The following is a 19769-nucleotide window of genomic DNA, read 5'->3' as shown; positions in this document are numbered from 1 at the left end:
TAATTAAAAAAATAATTTGTGGAGAAAAAAGTACTGGACAGAGGATTTTCAAACATTGATTTTAGAAATTTATTTACATATCTTGGATGGAAGCAATTGATACAGTTGACTTGGAATTCCTGGAAAAAAAAGAATTTTTTAATGTGGGAGTGCCAAGTATACTTCAGAAAACAGAAACAAAAACCCCGCTCCCTGCCAAAGTTGCTGTGTGCATATACAATGTATAGAAGTAATATAAATAAAATAACAACATGAGTTTCATCAAAAGAGCAAAATTCCTTTTTTTTTTTTTTTTAAAGTAGGCTCCATGCCCAGTGTGGAGCCCAATGTAGGGCTTGAACTCATGACCCTGAGATCAAGACCTGAGCTGAGATCAAGAAACAGACACTTAACCAACTGAGCCACTCAGGCGCCCCAAAAGAGCAAAGGTCCTAAATAATTCCAATAGATAATAAATTGGATACAAATCTTACAAGAATAAATTGTATTCATCTTAAAAGTTTCCTTCTTATTACTGTACTCTGGCTAGTGCCCAATAGGTGAAAAAAATCTTAAACACATCTCTACTAATCCACTGCAATATTACATACCTTTCAAATCAGGAGCCAAAGGCCTACTCCTAGGACCAGAAGTGTCTTCATAAGTATCACAGTTGTCAAAATGGAATTTCTCTCTTCTTGAAATATAACCCTTTTTTGATAGGTCACTCTGTGGACTACAGACTTTTTCACTTAGATTTAAATAATCTCTTTGAAGATTCCGCATCTCAAATTCTAAGGTATCCCTTTCGTTTTCTATACTTCTTACATAGTTTTCTAAAAGTATTTTATCTTCTGCAAGTCTACTGATGCTGTTTTCAAATTTTATATTTTCTTTACTATGTTTTTTTAGTTCTTCTTTTAGAATCTGATTATCTGTTTTAATTTCCATTACCATTTTTGATAACATTTCACATTCAGTGCCCATTTCTGACAAACTATTCTTATAAATACTTGCTTCTGATTTTGCATTTTTTATTTCTTTCAGAAAATTCTCCTCTGCAGTGGATTGGTATGTTTGAATATTCTCAATTTCTCTTTCCATCATTTGTCTAGCAGCAATGGATTCTTGTAATGTTGTTTCAAGATTAAGTTTTTCACTTTTAACTGTTTCTATTATTTGAAGAAGTGTCTCTTGTTCAGTTTTTGCCAACCTTTCTTTCTCTTTTAGCTGCATTATCTCTAGTTGGTGTTCCTTCAGTTCATTTTCAACTGAGCTTCTTTCCTTTAGAAGCTGGTATGTTTTTTTCTCTAGCATTTCCTTTTCATCTCGTATCAATAGAATATTTGTTTTCATTGATTCCATTTCTATACTCATTCGATTATTTTCATTATTGACTATGGCCATATCATTTTGAGTTTTGTGTTCCTTACTTTTTAGTTGATCTAAGGTTTCTATCATTTGTTGCTTCTCCAAAGAAAGTTGACTATTTTTTTCCTCTAGAGTTTTATTTTGTCCTACAAGAACATTATATTTACTAATTATTTTTTTCAATTCTTTAAGACATTCTTTACCATCTTCTTCTGTTTTAATTAACTTGGACTGAATAGCATTCTTTTCTTCAACCAAATTCTTAAGTTGCTTTTCATATGTTTCAATTTTCTGTATCAGAGACTGTGTAGTAAACACAAGAGGTTTTATTTTGGTCTTAAGGGTTAGATTTTTATTCTCCAGTTCTGTTACTTTTTTCTGTATCTGCATAGATTCTTTTAGGTAATTCTGTAAGTACTGAATTTTTGCAACACACTGCTCAGTAACAGAATTGACTTTGGATGTTTTCTCATTTTCAAACATTATTGGTCCTTGTTTTGATATTAGTGGTTGTGTTTCTTTGTCTTTCATTTCATATTTTGTTGGGTCAAAGAATGACAGTGTATGTCTTGGAACTCTGGAATGGAATTTTAAATCTGTAATATTCTTGCCAGTGATAGGAATTTCCTTACTGTTTTTCTCATTTCTCTTTCCCCTGTGCATTTCACTCTTGGATAACCTTTTACATTTCCTGCAAAAATTCACATGGAATTTTGACACTGTTTCCCTGAATGGTAGTAATTTGTTTACTAATGCTTCTAATTCTGCAATTCTCTTTGATTTTATATCTTCATTTAAGTTACTTTCTATATTTTCTTCCTTAATAAAGTTAATTTTTTCCTTGTGACTGGGGGACAGGTCATATTTACCATTTCTTGGAACATTCGTGTCAGTTTTTAAAGTTTGAAGTTCATTTGTAAGTGCCAGTTCTCTATCATGTGACTTTTGTAGTTCTTCCTTCATTTGTTTGATAGAATGGCAGATATCGTCTAAATTTTCACAGAATCCATGCTTGAGGAAAGGCTCGGTAATTTTGGATTTATCCAGAATTACTGTATCAGCTTGAGGCATCATATTTTGAGGTGCATGAGGTAGAAAACTATAAGGGTTATTATAATTCTTCAACATGTCAGAATTTTCTGAAGGGTTCATAATTATGTTTGAAGCTGAATTATCTGTTGAAGTTCTCTGAGTTAATAGGTCCTTGAAATGTATCTGGGATGGAATATCTACACCTTGACAGAGACTGTTAACAATATCACTGCTGAAGTTTTCTTCTGTTGAATGAATAGTGTTGGACTCCTCAAAATGATGAATTTTCTCCATAGAAAGGATTTCTTTTTGATTCTCTATAGGCTAGTGACAATAAAAAGCACACTATAAATGTACTATATCATTTGCCACATGACAAGCAAATCAAGAAAATATTTTGTGGAGGATTTATTTTTATAACCCAGATGAACATTTTATCCATTTCTACAGGCAAAGAGGCCTAATGAATATGACTCATTTTCTCCAGAAAAATCTAACAACAGTTATTTTGAGATCTGTAACTCTGGTCTTCACAATTTGCTTAGAAATTATACTTATTTCCTCAGAGGGTGACATACATGGGTCAACCCTTCAATATCAGAAATAGAAATTTAGAATCCCTTAGGAGACCACTGTAGATAGATGGGGAAGATAGAAGCAATAGGTCAAATGCAATAGGAAGTTTAAGGGAAATGAATATTTCCACTTCCGGGCTGTTTGTCAACCTTAGCTTGCATTCCTATTTCAGATGATTCTAGGGCTGTGACTATTCTAGAAATGCGAGTTCTAATCAGTGTAGACAGAGTGACTCTGGTTCCAGCCTGTTTCTAGAGAATTCACCTCAGGTCTTGGTCAATCCTAAAAGTAGAAAAATTCCTAAGTGGATAGACAGGCTAAAAAAAAACTGCCTTATATTTCAATGTACTTGGGAATCTTTTAGGTATTCCTCTGACAGTCCATTTGACCCATGAAGAAGGTTAAGAATATAAAGGTGAAGATAAAATGGTTGTGGTAACATTTTTGAAGTGACTAAATATAGAAATAGTTTTGTACAGAATAACATACCAAAGCTTTTTCGATGCATGTGCCAAATACTAGATTTTTTTCTGAGCTATATTGTGGGTTTTCTACTTCAATAATACTTTTGTTCAAGATTTCACTGATTTCAGACTGTACCTTTAAAAGATAAATTGATAATGTTAGAATTTTATTTCAGATTTATAAACTTATGAATGTATAGGAATCACAGATACTATAATTCAAAGATACCTTTAAATTTCCTGGACATAAAAATTCTTTTCCATCATGTAGAATATAAAATACATGTATTTAATTTATAATAATCTCTATCATTAAAGGAATTTTTAAAGAAAATTATGTCTTTATTATATGATTGTAAAATCAGGAAAACTTACTTTAGTAAAGCAATAAAATTTTATGAACTATATTCAAGTAATTTTGGATGTTTGATTTTTATATTGTTGAATAAAGCAGAGACTTTTGATCTCTGTCATCAGAACTGAATCTATTCGATCACCCTCAGGAGGAGTTTGTCTTCTCTTGCCACTTCCCTGCACCTGCTTTTAGTATAAGAATATTAGGATGAAGTTTATATTGGGCTTTAGTGAGTATGTGTTGTGTTATGTACCACCAATATCCCTACCCTATCCTTCTGTTAATACTATCTCTTATTTGTTCTGGATAAAGTCCATGTGCCTTTGGTGATCCCACTTCCAGCTGCACGTGACTGAGAGCTAACCAGTCAGAACACTGCCTCCCTTTCAACAGTGATTTGTTCAAGGATTGCATATGAACCAATCTCAGGCAGTCAGAATCAGTCCAAGCACTTCAGTATAAACTCTTAAGGAAGAAAAGAGCATGGTCTCTTCGCTGATTGAAATCTGGAAGGATAAAAGCCTAGCGCTTCTAGCAGCCCTTTTGCGACCACATGGAGTCTGAGAATCCAGTATAGTGGAAAGCAAAACCAAAATAAGGAGTGAGATGGGTTCCTGATGACCGAAGTCCTGATCATATGGATTAAGCCATCGCCAGGTGAACTTGTCCCTAGGGTTTTCAGTTACCTGCACTAATAAGATACACTTTTTCCCTAGGTGGATTTGAGTTAGATTTCATCTCACTTATAATGAGAGTTCCCATTTGTAAACTATATATAGGTAGCACTTTAAACATACATTTAAAAAAAAATCAGTGAGTACTATTTCTTTTTGGCTCATATCCAAATTCAACGATAATAGAATGTAGTTTCCCCCAAACAAATTTTGAGCCTGGAATATTCTTATTTTATTACATTCTACATGAACTAATCAGTTGGCTAGTGATCATTAGCTTAGAAATGTGGGATGATATCTTAAGTTTGGATATTTCCCATGTAGAGATTAAAAGAAACATACCATGCTAACATTCTGCAAAGTCTGTATTCGGAGAGCCTGAAATGATTCCAGTTGGTGCTGAAGGGCCTATAATAAAATTAAACATGGTATGAAATTGAACCATTTTGAACTTGCTATTATTTCTTTTTATATATATCCCCCAAAGTTGCCTATTACCAGAAATGATCACATGAGGGTCAAATGACTTACATTCTTAGTCATTCTTGCTAATTCTCCAATGTATTTTCATGAAGATTTTTGTGGAAAATCCACGTGAATTTTGGAAGTATTTATTCTGAAAGAGATCAGGCTTTACACAGCTTTGGAGAAAAAAAAATGAAATGAAAATGAACTTACTTTCAGTGCTGATTGTGGTTGGATTTGATGTTCTGATTCTGATATGCAGCCATATTCTAAAAAGCAAAATTGAAAAACCATATGATCTAATTCTTAAGTTTTATTTTTAAACAACTGTAATAGAAAGTAGTCTCCTAACTTTCTTGGATAGTGAGACAGAGATAATGAGAATTTTGATGTTCACATTAGGAAGAACCCAATGCTAGTCACATAATAAGATCAAGAAATAATTTTCCTTTTTTTTAAAAAAGATTTTATTTATTTATTTGAGAGACAGAGAGAGAATGAGAGAGTGAGAAAGCATGAGAAGGGAGAGGGTCAGAGGGAGAAGCAGGCTCCCCGCTGAGCCGAGAGCCCGATGTAGGACTCGATCCCAGGACTCTGGGTTCACGACCTGAGCCGAAGGCAGTCGCTTAACCAACTGAGCCACCCAGGCGCCCAAGAAATAATTTTCACGTGGCTTAAATAATTTTCACTTGAGATTGTAATAGTGGTTTTACTTTTATAATAAACCATTAACTTGTAATGTCAAACTTGGAACTCTCAAAAACTCAATTATCTTTGTTTCTGCAATATAAACTGCATTTAAAAAAACAAACAACTAATAATCCTGTTGTGGGATACCTTTGACAAAGTACTGTGTAGGTCTCAGTGTCTATGAAATGGCCATGTGCTGTTTTTCCTCATCATGGAAAACAAATTGGACTTACAGAGCATAATTTTTGTAATGCTCTTAAGCAAAATACTATAAAAACCCATGTGTTCCTTCCTAGAAAATAGATTAAAGATATGTAACAGGGGAGAGACTATAAACTGTTTGCAAATTTCCTGACATATATCCCTCTTTGTCCAAATAGGTTTTTTGCTTGCTTTGTAAATTTTTATTAAATAATTTAAAAAACACTCAGTGTCTCAAATGAAATGAGAGTTATGATGGAATGTTCCCCTAGGCTGACAATTTCTGCCCTAAGAGAAGTTTTTAAAAGAGGTCAGCACATCCCTCATTTGGAATGACAGTCTGCCAGATGTTATAGGAGCTGGTTGCAAAGTATAGGCACCCCCCCCTCCAGCCCCCATTTGCCATCTGGCCCTTCCACACTGAGAGAGCAACTTTGGTTCAGAGCTTGGAGCTATTTGGTCAACTGAAGAATCCCACCTTCATCGGAGGGCAGGGAGGGACAGTGAGTCTGTTTGGGTATTGCTCAGCTTTGCATCTTACTAGGAATAAAACAATAGTCTGAATTGTTCATCTCAGAGAGATTAAAAGACAAAACAAAACTCAAGTGAGATCTGGATGAATGCAACAAGGCATCCCAAAGTTTTTCAGACTCTAAGACAACTTCTAAATGAACTCAAATTGTAAATCAAAACCAATATATTACCTAGAACCCCACCACCCAGAATTAACCATTATGAATTTTAGGTACTCTCCTTTCAGTCAGCTCTCTATGCATATATGCAGAAAAAAAGAAATTATTTTAGAACAGTGGGATAATATTATACATGTTACTTTTGATAAGTAGCATTAAATTTGTGTTTCTTTTAATAGAATAAAGAAAACTGCAATTAGTTGAAATTATCACTATTGTTCAGATTTTTTTCACTACGTGAAAGATTATTTCCTATAAGACCCCTTTAAGCTAATGAAAATATATCATGAGGACTAAGAGATTGGAATTTTTATGTTTTTTAATAACGTATACTTCCACTGTATTCAGTGTTGATTTAGTCCTTGCCAAGAAGGGGAGTAAATGATGAGAAAATTAGCATTATACTTGCTCTCACATTTACTTCCCACTTTTCATGATATTTGCTTATTACATTATTTTTACACTGTGATGTTTTATGATGCTTTACATTTTAAACACAAAGATAGAACATTATTATTATAAATATTTTCAGCTGTCAACTTTATCTTTAATGGATTTACTGTTCAGAATTCCATCTCCTTTCTGCATCTACAGCACCAGCTTCCCTTTTCCACACAGGTTTCTTTTGTCTCATTAGGAGGACTTGCAAATTGAAGGCTAGGTACAGTATTTCTTTTGCTAAAACTGAGTACGAAGTATGGGTCAAAAGAAATTTAAAGACTTGGTAAAGGGATATAGCAAATACAAGATTTTAAAGAAAGAACATGAGATTTACACACTGCTTCTACATATATTTCCCTCCCTCCATCTCTTCCTTCTTTTTTGACCATCGTATGATTGCAGTTACCATGATGCTTCTTTTCATATGGCTCAGTGCAACCTGAGCAACTCTGCTCAGAATTTGTTTTCTTTGACATACTGTAGATGTTTTCTCTTGACATTCTTCTTGGAGTCCATTGGTCTGTCCCTCTGAAATATGGTTTCAGGGCCAGGGTGTTTTACTATCCATTTTCTATAGCCTAAAAATTAGGTGAGGGGGTCTGGGGGAAGAGACATCATTTGGAGCTGTGTGAAGCCTCCATTGGAGGATGTGATCGCTGCCATTTTGTTGTTGTTCCCTGAGACTGGTTAGAAATCTAGAGGAGATATATCTTATTACCCTAGGGAGATATTCTCTTGATTGGGATCATTCTCTTAATTCAGTATGGAGTCCTGGAACTAGGACTGCCACATAAGATTGTAAAGGTTGTTCACTACACAAGGGCTCCTGGCCAAAAGATAAATGTGGGCTGAGATGTGTCCCATGCTCCACTACACTCAGCTAACCGGTACCCTATGTGGGTTTGCATATACCTAGAGTCTGATATACCTTTCTCTAATCCATGCAAAGGCACCCATGAGCCAATGGCAGCCCTACTCAGAACTTCTTTCCTCAGAGCAAAGTAAGCCCCTGTTGATCAGTGTCCAGGTTTACTTATCTATTCTCCTAGCTGCTCCTCTCTACCCACCTAAAGCCCAATCAGCAGAAAGGAAGACACAAGTATTTCCTCTTTTTGTATTCACATTTTGTATTAACAGTGGGAGGGGCATTAATGAGTATTTTCAGGATTTTGACTTGTTTTATTGCTTCTGAAAGTCAGAAGCCAGTCAGTAGTTTGCCTTGCCAGAATCTTCTGTCTTTACTTTTGGCCTCTATTTTCCAATTTTATGTCCTTCAGGTGCTGCTGGTGAAGTTTTTGCTGGTTTTCTAATTTTTTTTTCTTTTGTTTATTTCATTTGGTACTGGAGGAGGGAGGTCTGAGGTCTTCCTTGGCTCTAAAATCTCTATCTGAAAGTCTAGAATAATTTTTAAAAGTTAATGATTTAGGGTTTTTTTGTTTATTTCACATTTAGTGATTCATTCCTTCAACAACATCATTCATTCAAATATTGAGTGTCTAGTATGTGGTATGCCAAATTATAGGTACTAGAGACACAGCAATAAATAAGACAACTTGTAAACCTCTTGCGGTACCTACGTTCTGGAGAATGAGCAGAAAATAAAAAGCACACAAAGAAATAAACAAGATACTTTCAAATAGTGATAAATAACACAAAGAGGATAGGCTAATGTGACAGGGAGGATGGGGACAGGACTGGAGAAAGTGGTTGGCAGAGGCCTATCTGGCCTGGTCTGTGGCCTGAATGTGGTGAGTTTTAGCTAGGTGTGCTCTGGACTGCGCATCTGACCTCCACTGGAACTGAGCCCTGCAAAACTCTCTGGTCAGGAAACATGGTGTGGGCAGCGGTTTACGCTGGTCTTCTGGGGGAGGGACCTGCCATGCTGGAACTGAGGCAAGCATGTTTGAGAAAGGCAGTTCCACTTGCTTCAGCCAAGAGTACCATATCATAAGAAAAGGCCAGCCATGTGAACATCTGTAGGAAGAGATTTGGAGCAGAGGACATGACAGAGTCCTGAAGCATAACATGCTTATTTGTGTTTGCAGAACAGAAGGAAAGTCAATATGGCTGTGGCTTAATGAGCAGATGGAAGCCCATTATGATTAGAGGTCAGAGGGGGAGACAGGGCTAGATTATGTAGGACCTTGTGGGCCACCTGAGTGGTTTGGCTTTTATTTTAAGTGAAATGGGAAGCTTTAGAGGGTTTCAAACATGAGAATGATTTGATCTGAAAAGAAACATTTATGGTCACTCTACTGCATGATAATGGGTTATAAGGTGGCAATGGCAGGGCTACTATGGTAATCCAAGTGAGAGACAAAGGTATCTTGGACTAGAATGGCAGAAGGGAAGATGGAGAAATATAGGTGGATTTAGAATAGGTTTTGAAGATAAAGCATTGTTAGGTGGTTAAATGTGGCCAGAAGAGATGAAGGAAGGATGACTCCTGTTTTTTTTTTTTTTTTTTTTTTTTTGGTGAGAGCAGATGGATGATGAAATCTGATGTTATTTACTAAAATGGAAAAGAATGGAGTAGGAAGATGTTTTAGGGAAAACTTTTAGATATGTTAAAGTTAAGTTTCCTGTTAGTTGTCAAAGTGGACATCAAAAGGCAGTGGGATATTCCCGTCTCTGGTTCAGGGGAATGGATATGAACACTATATTGGAAAATACAGATGTCACTGCTAGCCTAGACAAGGGCAGTTTCTGTGCAGTGACAGGCACAAAAACCCAAATGAAGTGGCTAGAGAGAATGGAATTTGAAGATTTGTGGGCATTGAGTATAGGCAACTCTTTTGAGTTTTACTGTGGAAAGAAATAGGGTGCCTAGTGGAATAGGGTGCATGTTAGAAGAGATGTGAAGGTCAGGAAGAATTTTTTAACCATGAGAGATTCTAACATGCCTGCTTCCTGCTGGAATCATGTAGTAGGAAAGGAGAAGAGTAATTCTGGAGAATGAGGGAGGTTAATTGCAGAAGCTGAGTATCTGAGAATTCCAGGAGAGCTAGGATAAAGAGGAAATGAGCTTTGATTGAGCAGGGACAATTCTTCCATTGAAACTGGGACAGCAGGAACAGGAGCAGGAAGATGGTGGTGGAGTAGGAGGACCCTAGGCTCACTTTGTCCCATGAATACAACTAGATAACTATCAAATCATCCTAATGCCCCAGGAATCAACCTGAAGACTGACAGAAAAAAACTCCACAACTAAAGCAAGAAAACAGGCCATATCGAAGAAAATAGGAAGTGTGGAAATGTGGTTTAGGGGAGACACAGATCATAGCTGCTGTGCAGGGGAAGGAGTCATGGTTGTAGAGAAGGGAGGGAGAGAGAGAGGAGCACACAGGGGAATGCACAAGGAGAACATTTCCCCAAGGCCATTGGCTTAGAAAATGAGAGGGGCTGAATTCATTGAGTTTTTGCAATCAGTGGGGCTTAAATGCTGGAGTTTTAAACATCAGCAGCCTTGGCTGGGATAGAGCCCAGACAGCCCTGTGCTGCTCCTAGAGAGAAGGCAGGCAAACAACAAGGGGGCAGAGTGTGGAAACAGCCATCTGAAGAGCACCGGGGGCACACAGTGAGGAGATTATCTGCTCTTCTCAGAGCATGTCCCTGAGAGGCAGCATTCACAGAAACAACTCTGAGGGAACAAAGGAGCTGGCCAGTGCCATTCCCTCCCCTGCCCCTCGGCATAAACACAGAGCCACCTGTGGGAAGCAGTGCAGCACAGACACTGGCTGCCTAACTTGCTTACACCAAGCCCTACCGCCCTGTGCTGCAGTGGAGCTGCCCTTCTCAAACATGCTTGTCTCAGTCCCAGCATGGCAGGTCCCTCCCCCAGAAGACCAGTGCAAGCCCCTGCCCACACCATGTCTCCTGACCAGAAAGTTTTGTAGGGCCTCAGTTCCAGTGGAGGTGGTGACAGGTCTCATTTCACAAGCAGTCCAGAACACATCTAGCTCAAACTCACCACATTCAGGCCAGGGACCAAACACTGCCCACAGCATGCAGGGAAAGACTCTGCAGATGACTGGCCTGAAGGATAGAGCAGCCAGAACACAACAGCAGAGTGCATGCAGCACACACCAGAGGCACTCTCTGAAGTGCCAGGCCTTGGGAACTACATGACCTCTTCTTCATGAGGCTATTACTTTCAGGAGCAGAAGACATAACTGGTTTTTCTAATACAGAAAGAAGGCAGATACGTAGATAAAATGTGAAGACACAGGAATTTATCCCAAATGAAAGAACAAGATAAGGCCAAAGCCAGTGGTCTAAGCAAAACAGATACAAGTAACATGCCTGATGGAGAATTTAAAGCAATGATCATAAGGATACTCACTGGGCTTGAGAGCAGAATAGAAGACATCAGTGAGACCCTGACCACAGAGATGAAAGAGTCTCACTGATGATCAGAAATGAAGAGTGCAACAAATGAAAATAGAAACACCCTTGATGCAATGAACAGCAGGCTGGAAGAAGCAGAGGAATGAATTAATGACCCAGAACAGAGTAATGAAAAGTAATCAAGTTGAACAAAAGAGAAAAAAAATTGTGCAAAATGAGAATAGATTTAAGGAACTCAGTGACTCCACCAAAGATAATAATATTCATATTATAGGAGTCTCAGAAGAAGAGAGAGAGAGAAAAGGGGACAGAAAATTTATTTGAAATAATAGCTGAAAATTTGCCTAGTCTGGGGAAGGAAACAACATCCAGATCCAGGAGGCAGAGAGAACTCCCATCAAAATCAACAAAAGCAGGCCAACACAAAGACATATTGTAATTAAATTTGCAACATATAGTGATAAAGAAAAAATCTTAAAAGCAGCAAGACAAAAGTAGTCCTTAACACCTATTTTTCTCAAACTGTTCCAAAAAATAGAAAAGGAAGGAAAATTCCAAATTCATTCTATGAGGCCAGCATTACTCTGATACCAAAACCAGATAAAGACACCACTGAAAAGAGAACTAGAGGCCAATATCCCTGATGAACATACATACAAAAATTCTCAAATATTAGCAAACCAAATCCATCAATACATTAAACAAATCATTCACCAAGATCAAGTGGAATTTCTTCTTGGATTGCAAAGGCGGTTCAATATTCTCAAATCAGTCAACATGGTACATCACGTTCATAAAAAAAGGATAAGAACCATATGGTCATTTCAACTGATGCAGAGAAAGCATCTGACAAAGTATATCATACATTCACGGTAAAAACCATCAACAAAATAGGTTTAGAGGGAACATACCTCAACATAATAAAGTCCATATATGAAAAACCCACAGCTAATATCAACCTAAATGGGGAAAAACTGAGAGCTTTTCCTCTATGGTCAGGAACAAGACAAGGATGTCCACCTGAACCACTTTTATTCAACATAGTATTGGAAGTCCTAGCCACAGCAATCAGACAACAAAAAGAAATAAAAGGCATCCAGATGGGCAAGGAAGAAATGAAACTTTCACTATTTGCAGATGACATGATACTCTATATAGAAAACCTGAACAAATACACCAAAAAACTGCTAGAACTGATAAACCAATTCAGTAAAGCTGAAGAATACAAAATCAATGCACAGAAATCTGTTGCATTTCTATACATCAATAATGAAGCAGCAGAAGAGAAATTCAGGAATCAATCCCATTTACAACTGTACCCCAAACAATGAGACACCTAGGAATAAATTGAACCAAAGTGGTGAAAGACCTGTACTCTAAAAACTATAAACACCGATGAAAGAAACTGAAGGTGACACAAGGGAATGGAAGGACATTCCGTGCTCATGGATTGGAAGAACAAATATAGTTATATGTCTATACTACCCAAAGCAATCTCCACATTTAATGCAATCCCTATCAAAATACCAACAGCATTTTTCACAGAGCTAGGACAAGCAATCCTAAAATTTGTATGGAACCACAAAGGACCCTGAATAGCCAAAGCAATCTTGAAAAAGAAAAGCAAAGCTGGAGGCATCACAATTCCAGACTTCAAGTTATATTACAAAGCTGTAGTGATCAAGACAGTATGGTACTGGCACAAAAATAGACACATAGATCAATGGAACAGAATAGAAAACTGAGAAATAAACCCACAATTATATGGTCAATTAATCTTCAACAAACCAGGAAAGAATATCCAACGGGAAAAGGACAGTCTCTTCAACAAATGGTGTTGGGAAAACTGGACAGCTACATGCAAATGAATGAAACTGGGCCACTTTCTTATACTATAACAAAAATAAATTCAAAATGGATTAAAGGCCTAAATGTGAGATCTGAAACCATAAAAATCCTAGAAGAGAACATAGGCAGTAACTTTTTTGACATTGGTCATAGCAAATTCTTTTTAGGTATCTCTCCTGAGTCCAGGGAAACAAAAGCAAAATAAACTATTAGGACTACATCAAAATAAAAAGCTTGTACAGCAAAGGAAACCATCAACAAAACTAAAAGGCAACCTACAGAATGGGAGAAGATATTTGCAAATGACATATCTGAAAAGGACTAGTATCCAAAATATAAATTTTATAAAGCTTATAAAACTCAACACCCCAAAAATAATCTAATTTAAAAATGGTCAGTTAACATGAATAGACATTTTTCCAAAGAAGACATACTGATGGCCAACAGACACATGAAAAGATGCTCAACATCACTTATCATCAGGGAAATGCAAGTCAAAACTACAATGAGACGTCACCTCATACCTGTCAGAATGGCTACAATCAACAGCACAAGAAACACCAGGCGTTGGTGAGAATGTGGAGAAAGGGGAATCTTCTTGCAGTTATTGGGAATGCAAACTGGTGCAGCCTCTGTGGAAAACGGTATGGAAGTTCCTCAAAAGTTTAAAAATAGAACTACCCCACAATCCAGGAATTGCACTACTAGGTATTTACCTAAAGAATAAAAAAATACTAATTCAAAGGAATACATGCACTCTGATGTTTATAGTAGCATTATCTACAGTAGCCAAATTATGGAAATAGCCCAGGTGGTTCATCTATTGATAAATGGATAAAGAAGAAGTGGTACACATATACAATGGAACACTACTCAGCTATAAAAAAGAATGAAATCTTGCCATTTGCAATAATATGGCTGGAGCTAGAGAGTATTATGCTTAGTGAAATAAGTCAGTCAGAGAAAGACAAATACCATATGATTTCACTCATATGTGGAATTTAAGAAACAAAACAAAGGAGCAAAGGGGAAAAAAAAGAGGCAAACCAAGAAGCAGATTCTCTAGAGAACAAACTGATTGATAGTGACCAGAGGGGCCGGGGGTGGGGGATGGGTGAAATAGGTGATGGGGATTAAAGAATGCACTTGTGTGACCAGCACCAGGTGTTGTATGGAAGTGTTGAATCACTATATTGTACACCTGAAGTGAATATAACACTGTATGGTAACTAAACGGAATTTAAATAAAAACTTGACAAACAAGAAATGGGGGACAGCAGATAATACGGGTACACAAGCAGGTAGGTCAGCAAATTTTAAGTTTGAGGGTCAGGGAGTTTGGGTCTGATTGCTTCTTTTTTTTTTCATATAGTGTGAGATTATGTTAATGAGTTTAGAGGCAGTGGTGAAGGGTTTTGGAGATTGAGGAAACAATAAGAGTGAAATAGTTATCTTGGAGAAGTTTTGAAAAAGCACTTGCTGGGGCAATAAAGTGTTCCAAGGAGCACTGAGATCCATGTTATGACTCAGAAGTGAATGGCTTTCTCCTGCAATGTTCAGAGGATTCAGTGAAGATATAGAATAGGCAGAGAGTTGGATTTATCGGTTTTTAATGGCTATTAAAATAACTTTTTGGTTTTTTATGAGTTTTGGAGACATTGGCTACTACTTATTCCCAAAGGAAAGCTAATCTTAAAATTCAGCAATACTTAATCAACCACATAGAATTATGTGATTCTAGAATTGGAAGGGAAATTACCAAATAGGCACAGGAAGGGGAACACCATCAAAGGTCATCATTTATTAAGTCTTTGCTAAACATGCAATATTGAGAGGTGTGTGGACGAAGTGGAAGATAGGGTCCCAGCCCTGAAGAAGCTGATACTCTACTGGGAATGCAAGAAATAGTATTCATATTATGTTCAATTAAATTCTCTAGCTGTCTCATATTTAAATGTGAGGAGTGAAAAACAAGATAGTTATCAGTGGGATGGCTTTTGAAGTAATTAAAGATATGGGGAATTTATTCTGAAACCTGCAGAGGATTATGCCATTAGTCAACATACAGGCACACCTTGTTTTATTGTGCTTCGCAAATATTGTGATTTTTTTACAAATTGAAGGTCTGTGGCAACCCTGTGTTGAGCAAGTCTGTTGGTTCCATTTTCCCAACAGCATCTGCTTACTTTGTGTCTCTGTGTCACATTTTGGTAATTCTCACAGGATTTCAAAATTTTTCGCTATTATATTTGTTATGATGATCTGTAATCAGTGACTATAACTTGCTGAAAGCTTAGATGATGGTTAACATTTTTTAGCAAAAAAAGTATTTTTTAATTAGGGTATGTACATTTTTAAAAAGTAGACATAATGCTATTGCATGCTTAGTAGACTACAGTAATATAAACATAAATTTTATATGCACCGGGAAACCAAAAAATTCATCTGACTCACTTTATTGTGACATTCTCTGTATTGCAATGGTCTGGAACCAAACCCACAACATCTCTGAGATATGCCTGTATTAAGTGCATACCTGTAGCTAAGAGAGGAAGGAGAACAAATGAGTTTTTAAAATGCAACATAGTAATGATTCCATATAGGATGTTAGAAGATACTCTGTAGGGCGCCTGGGTGGCTCAGTTGGTTAAGAGACTGCCTTCTGCTCAGGTCATGATCCTGGAGTCCGGGGCTCAAGTCCCGCATCGGGCTCCCTGCTCAGCGGGGAGTCTGCTTCTCCCTCTGACCCTCCCCGCTCTCGTGCTCTCTCTCTCTCTCAAATAAATAAATAAAATCTTAAAAAAAAAAAAGAAGATACTCTGTAGTCAAAGCTTTGTCATTCTCAGGGTCAAATGTTTTGCTATGACAACACAAATTCATTCCTAGAAGGAACTGTTTTACAAAGCCTAATGAGGTGTGATGCTGTCTGCATGGGGCTTTGTCGTGGAAGCCATAGGGTCAGGCTGTCTGTGCTTGAATCCTGGCTTTGCCATACACTTGCTATGAGGGATAACACAAGTAGTTATCTAGTTTGTGGGTAAAGCCCTTTGCAGAATGCATAGCACAAACTAAATGCTCAAGAAATATTTATTCTAATCACTACTGCAGAGACAAGGCTATTATCAATATGATGACGAGTCAATAAATTTCAAATTTCCAGTTGCAATGGAGGGGAGGGATGGCTGCTCGAAACTCTTTAATGTTTCCCATTTTGTGCAGAATAACCCCCCAGATCCTTAGATGGAACTACAGTGCCCCCTTCCCCAATTTCCTTTCTGATCTTCCCCTTCCCCTTACTCATTCTGGTCCAGTCACACCAACTGTTCCTCAAACGTGCCAGGCATTCTCCTACCTCAGGGCCTGCACTGTTGCTGTTCTCTCTGCCCGAATGCTCTTTCCCTAGAAATCTGCATTGATTACTCCTTTACCTCCTTCAGGTCTTTGCTCAGATGTGATCTGCCCCGTAAGGTCTCCTACCACCCTATTTAAAATCAAATTGCACACTCCCTATCCACCTCTGACACTGTGTATACTCCCCCACTCCCTCTGTGCCTTACTTTTCTCCATGGGATGTATTACACACAATCTCCTTTGTTCCTTCCAGTAGAAGGTAAGCTTCATGTGAGCAGGTATTTTGCATATTTTGTTCTCTGTTGGATCCCCAGCACCTAGGACAGTACTTGCTCAAAAATATTTGTTAGATGAATGAATGGATGGATGAATGAATGAAGACTTGGGTAGAACAGGGGTGCTAAAAACAGCACACTGGATATCTCGAAGTCTCAAAGTATCCTTCACATCTCCATTCCAATCAATCAAGGGTTACATAGGCTAACCACTTACTCTTTTAAAATTAAAGAGGGGCGCCTGGGTGGCTCAGTCGTTAAGCGTTTGCCTTTGGCTCAGGTCGTGATCCCAGGGTCCTGGGATCGAGCCCCGCATCGGGCTCCCTGCTCGGCGGGAAGCCTGCTTCTCCCTCTCCCACTCCCCCTGCTTGTGTTCCCTCTCTCGCTGTGTCTCTCTCTGTCAAATAAATAAATAAAATCTTAAAAAAAAAATAAAATTAAAGAGACCTCAGAAATACTATAGGGTTTCTTGTAACTCAGCATTATTTATGCAAATGGGGTTACTATTCTGTTGGTTAGTACTCAGGGAATGGATCACATGGTGGCAATGAAGTGTAGATAGGAGAACGGAAAAAGGGGAGGGAACAAAGTCATACCTCCTAATTTTGCCATCCAAGGCAGCACCCCAGCTCAAATAGATAGACTGTGGCTCTTAAATAAGTGTATGTAACCTCATTTTCTGTCATGCTGGCATCTCTCCCCAGAGCCCCAAATCTTACTCATGTTAGAGAACATGTGATTTGCCAAATTAAAGTACCTCAATTTCTTCTCACCTTAAATGCTTTCTTTGAGGTCAATATTGAGCTGACACAACCTCTAAACTCTCTGTGAAGACTCTTACTCCCTGTTCAGGTTTCCTGTTGCACAAGGATGCCTGCATATCCTCATGGATGGTGGGGCACGGAAGACTGGGGCATTGGCCAGTCAGGCACTGTCCTGCTGGCCTCCTTGGAGATGCTGCTTATCCTGATGGTCCCGGGGCATCCAGTTGTCTTTGGTCTACTGAGGTGTGGTTGCTCTAGCTCTTCCTTCAGGGCCCTTGACATGGCATGTGTGAAGGTCCTGGATTTAGAGAGGTGCAGAAATCCTGTCCTGATCTCAGGTCACTTCTCTCAGTGCCTCCGTGTCTGGATTCCCCATATGTCACGTGTGGGTTTTGGGCAACTAGGGCTCCTAACTTGGTGCATCACTCTAGATACCGCCTTCTACCCAGAGTGCTCTGTTCCTTCCCTGGAATGTCACACTGACCACCAGCCTCTTCCAAGAGGTGGGTAACCTCCTTGGGCTTCTCTCAAGGAAGTGAGTCCAACTTCAGTATTCTCAGTATGATACCCCTAACTGGGTATTTATACACATCTTGTTCATGATTTATGTGGAGCTTGGAATTGTAGCACTTTGGTTATTTCAAATATCCTCCCTATACAATATTCTATAGTCCACAAATACTTACTGTAAAAAGTAATTTCTTTTGGAAAAATTTATATCTTTTTAACATCTGCCCCCAAATATTCTTATTTGATATTCAAGAAGCAGTAGAGTATAGCATGGTGGTTAAGGCCTGGACTCTGGAGCCACCCTGCTGAATAGTGGCTTTTTCATTTGCCACCTATGTGACCTTGGGGAGTTAATCACTCTGTGCCTCAGTTTCCTCATAAAATGTGGATGATGGTAGTACCTACTTCATAGGGTTGTGGTGAGGATTAAGTGAATTGATACACTTAAGTGCTTGGAACAACACCTGGCACAAAGTAAGTGTGCTGTGTTAGCTATTTTTAGTACCATAATAATAGTTACCCAAAGTACATATGTACTGGAAGTGCACCTGTCGGGCCAGTGGATTTAGGCAGGGGACCCCTTGTCTATAGTAAGAGGGAGAAACACCACTGACGTGGAGATTTTACCTGTTTCACTCCCACCACTTTCCTTTACCCCGTCAGAGGAATTTAGGATCTTGGACGCTGAAAGGAGAACGCAGTCAACTTCGTCCTCTTCCTCGTGATGCTTCTCTGTAACAGAACCATATGGCGGGCTTTTAGCTTGGTGGCGCCCGAAGCGGCCACGGGAGGGCGCGCTGGGACCACGCAGCGCGGCGGGACCCGGTGCCCCGGAGGCTGGAAGCGAAGGCAGGGCGTGGGGACGGAGGCGGTGTTTCTCTCCCGGGGGAGAGCAGGGGTGTGCGGCTAGTCGGGAAGATCGGCACTCCAGAAGGGACCGGCCTTGGGGGTGAAAGGGTCGGGGCGCCGGGGCCGGGGTTGGGGGGCACGGCGCCCTCTCCTAGCCGTCCGCCCCCCAGGGCTCCCCCTCAAGAGACAACTCCCCAGGCCGGCTCTCTCACCCGGGCTCATTCCTGCTGCTCAAGGTCTCCTCCCAACTGCCTTCCCCCACACATTCCGCCCAGTAGCTTCGCGCAGGGGCAGCTCGTTGCCTGGTAACCGGGTGGCCGGCCGCCTGGAGCGGCTGCGGTGCACGCGCCTGGGTCGGGGTGGCGGGAGGCGGGGGTGCGCGCTGAGGTCCTGGGTCCTGGGGCCGCGACGCTCGTCCCGCCAGCGCCGCGCCTGGGACAGCTGCGGTTTGCTGTGCCCTCCCAAACCAGGGGCTCGTCTCCCTGGGGCATTTTTCTCCTGCCGTCTTCGCTCACCGGAACTTGATCTTGATCCTAGTTGGACACTTAAGACAGCACCTGTTGGACCAGAGCTGTGCGGACAAAGGGCAACGCTTGGAGACAGGCATACACTTAGGAACTTTCTCCGTTTTTTAAATTTCATTGTTTGTTGATTTTGCTTCATTCCTCGTTTTTCAACCTATCCGCCGGAGAAGTTTTAGTGTTTGGGGATTTGAACGATCCAAAATCAATAGTGTGAAAGGACTTTTGCTTGCTGTGGTTAAAAGAAGACCCCTATTTCCAATAATGATCTTAACATAATAATGAAATGTATGAAAATGTACACATTAAAGCTGTCACAGACTGACTGATCTCCATATGTCAAAGCATACTAATTTCCTGTGCA

The 19769-nt window shown here is 39.3% G+C and overlaps 1 protein-coding gene across 1 annotated transcript; it reads right to left on the bottom strand.

The window, feature by feature from the left end:
- Nucleotides 1-582: 582 nt before the first annotated feature.
- CCDC110 (coiled-coil domain containing 110) lies at nucleotides 583-19253 on the bottom strand. The gene is made up of 6 exons (XM_032413230.1): nucleotides 19097-19253; nucleotides 18663-18767; nucleotides 5130-5185; nucleotides 4794-4859; nucleotides 3448-3558; nucleotides 583-2706 (listed from the first exon to the last, which is right to left on the bottom strand). Exons 1-6 carry the CDS (start codon nucleotides 19104-19106, stop codon nucleotides 583-585), a joined length of 2472 nt encoding a protein of 823 aa, XP_032269121.1. The 5' UTR covers nucleotides 19107-19253.
- Nucleotides 19254-19769: the final 516 nt, after the last annotated feature.

This window comes from Phoca vitulina, unplaced genomic scaffold (genome assembly GCF_004348235.1).
Source record: "Phoca vitulina isolate PV1807 unplaced genomic scaffold, GSC_HSeal_1.0 scaffold15, whole genome shotgun sequence".
NCBI classification, from domain to species: Eukaryota; Metazoa; Chordata; class Mammalia; order Carnivora; family Phocidae; genus Phoca; species Phoca vitulina.
Note: the sequence above shows the minus strand (reverse complement) of the source record. Positions and strands in the feature narration are given on the sequence as shown.

Bases quoted from the DNA above. Each gene is read 5' to 3' on its own strand.
- CCDC110 (XM_032413230.1), bottom strand. The intron at 4,860-5,129 runs GTAAGTTCATTT...ATTTTATTATAG, and splicing joins AACCACAATCAGCACTGAAA to GCCCTTCAGCACCAACTGGA. The intron at 3,559-4,793 runs GTATGTTTCTTT...TATCTTTTAAAG, and splicing joins CTTTGCAGAATGTTAGCATG to GTACAGTCTGAAATCAGTGA.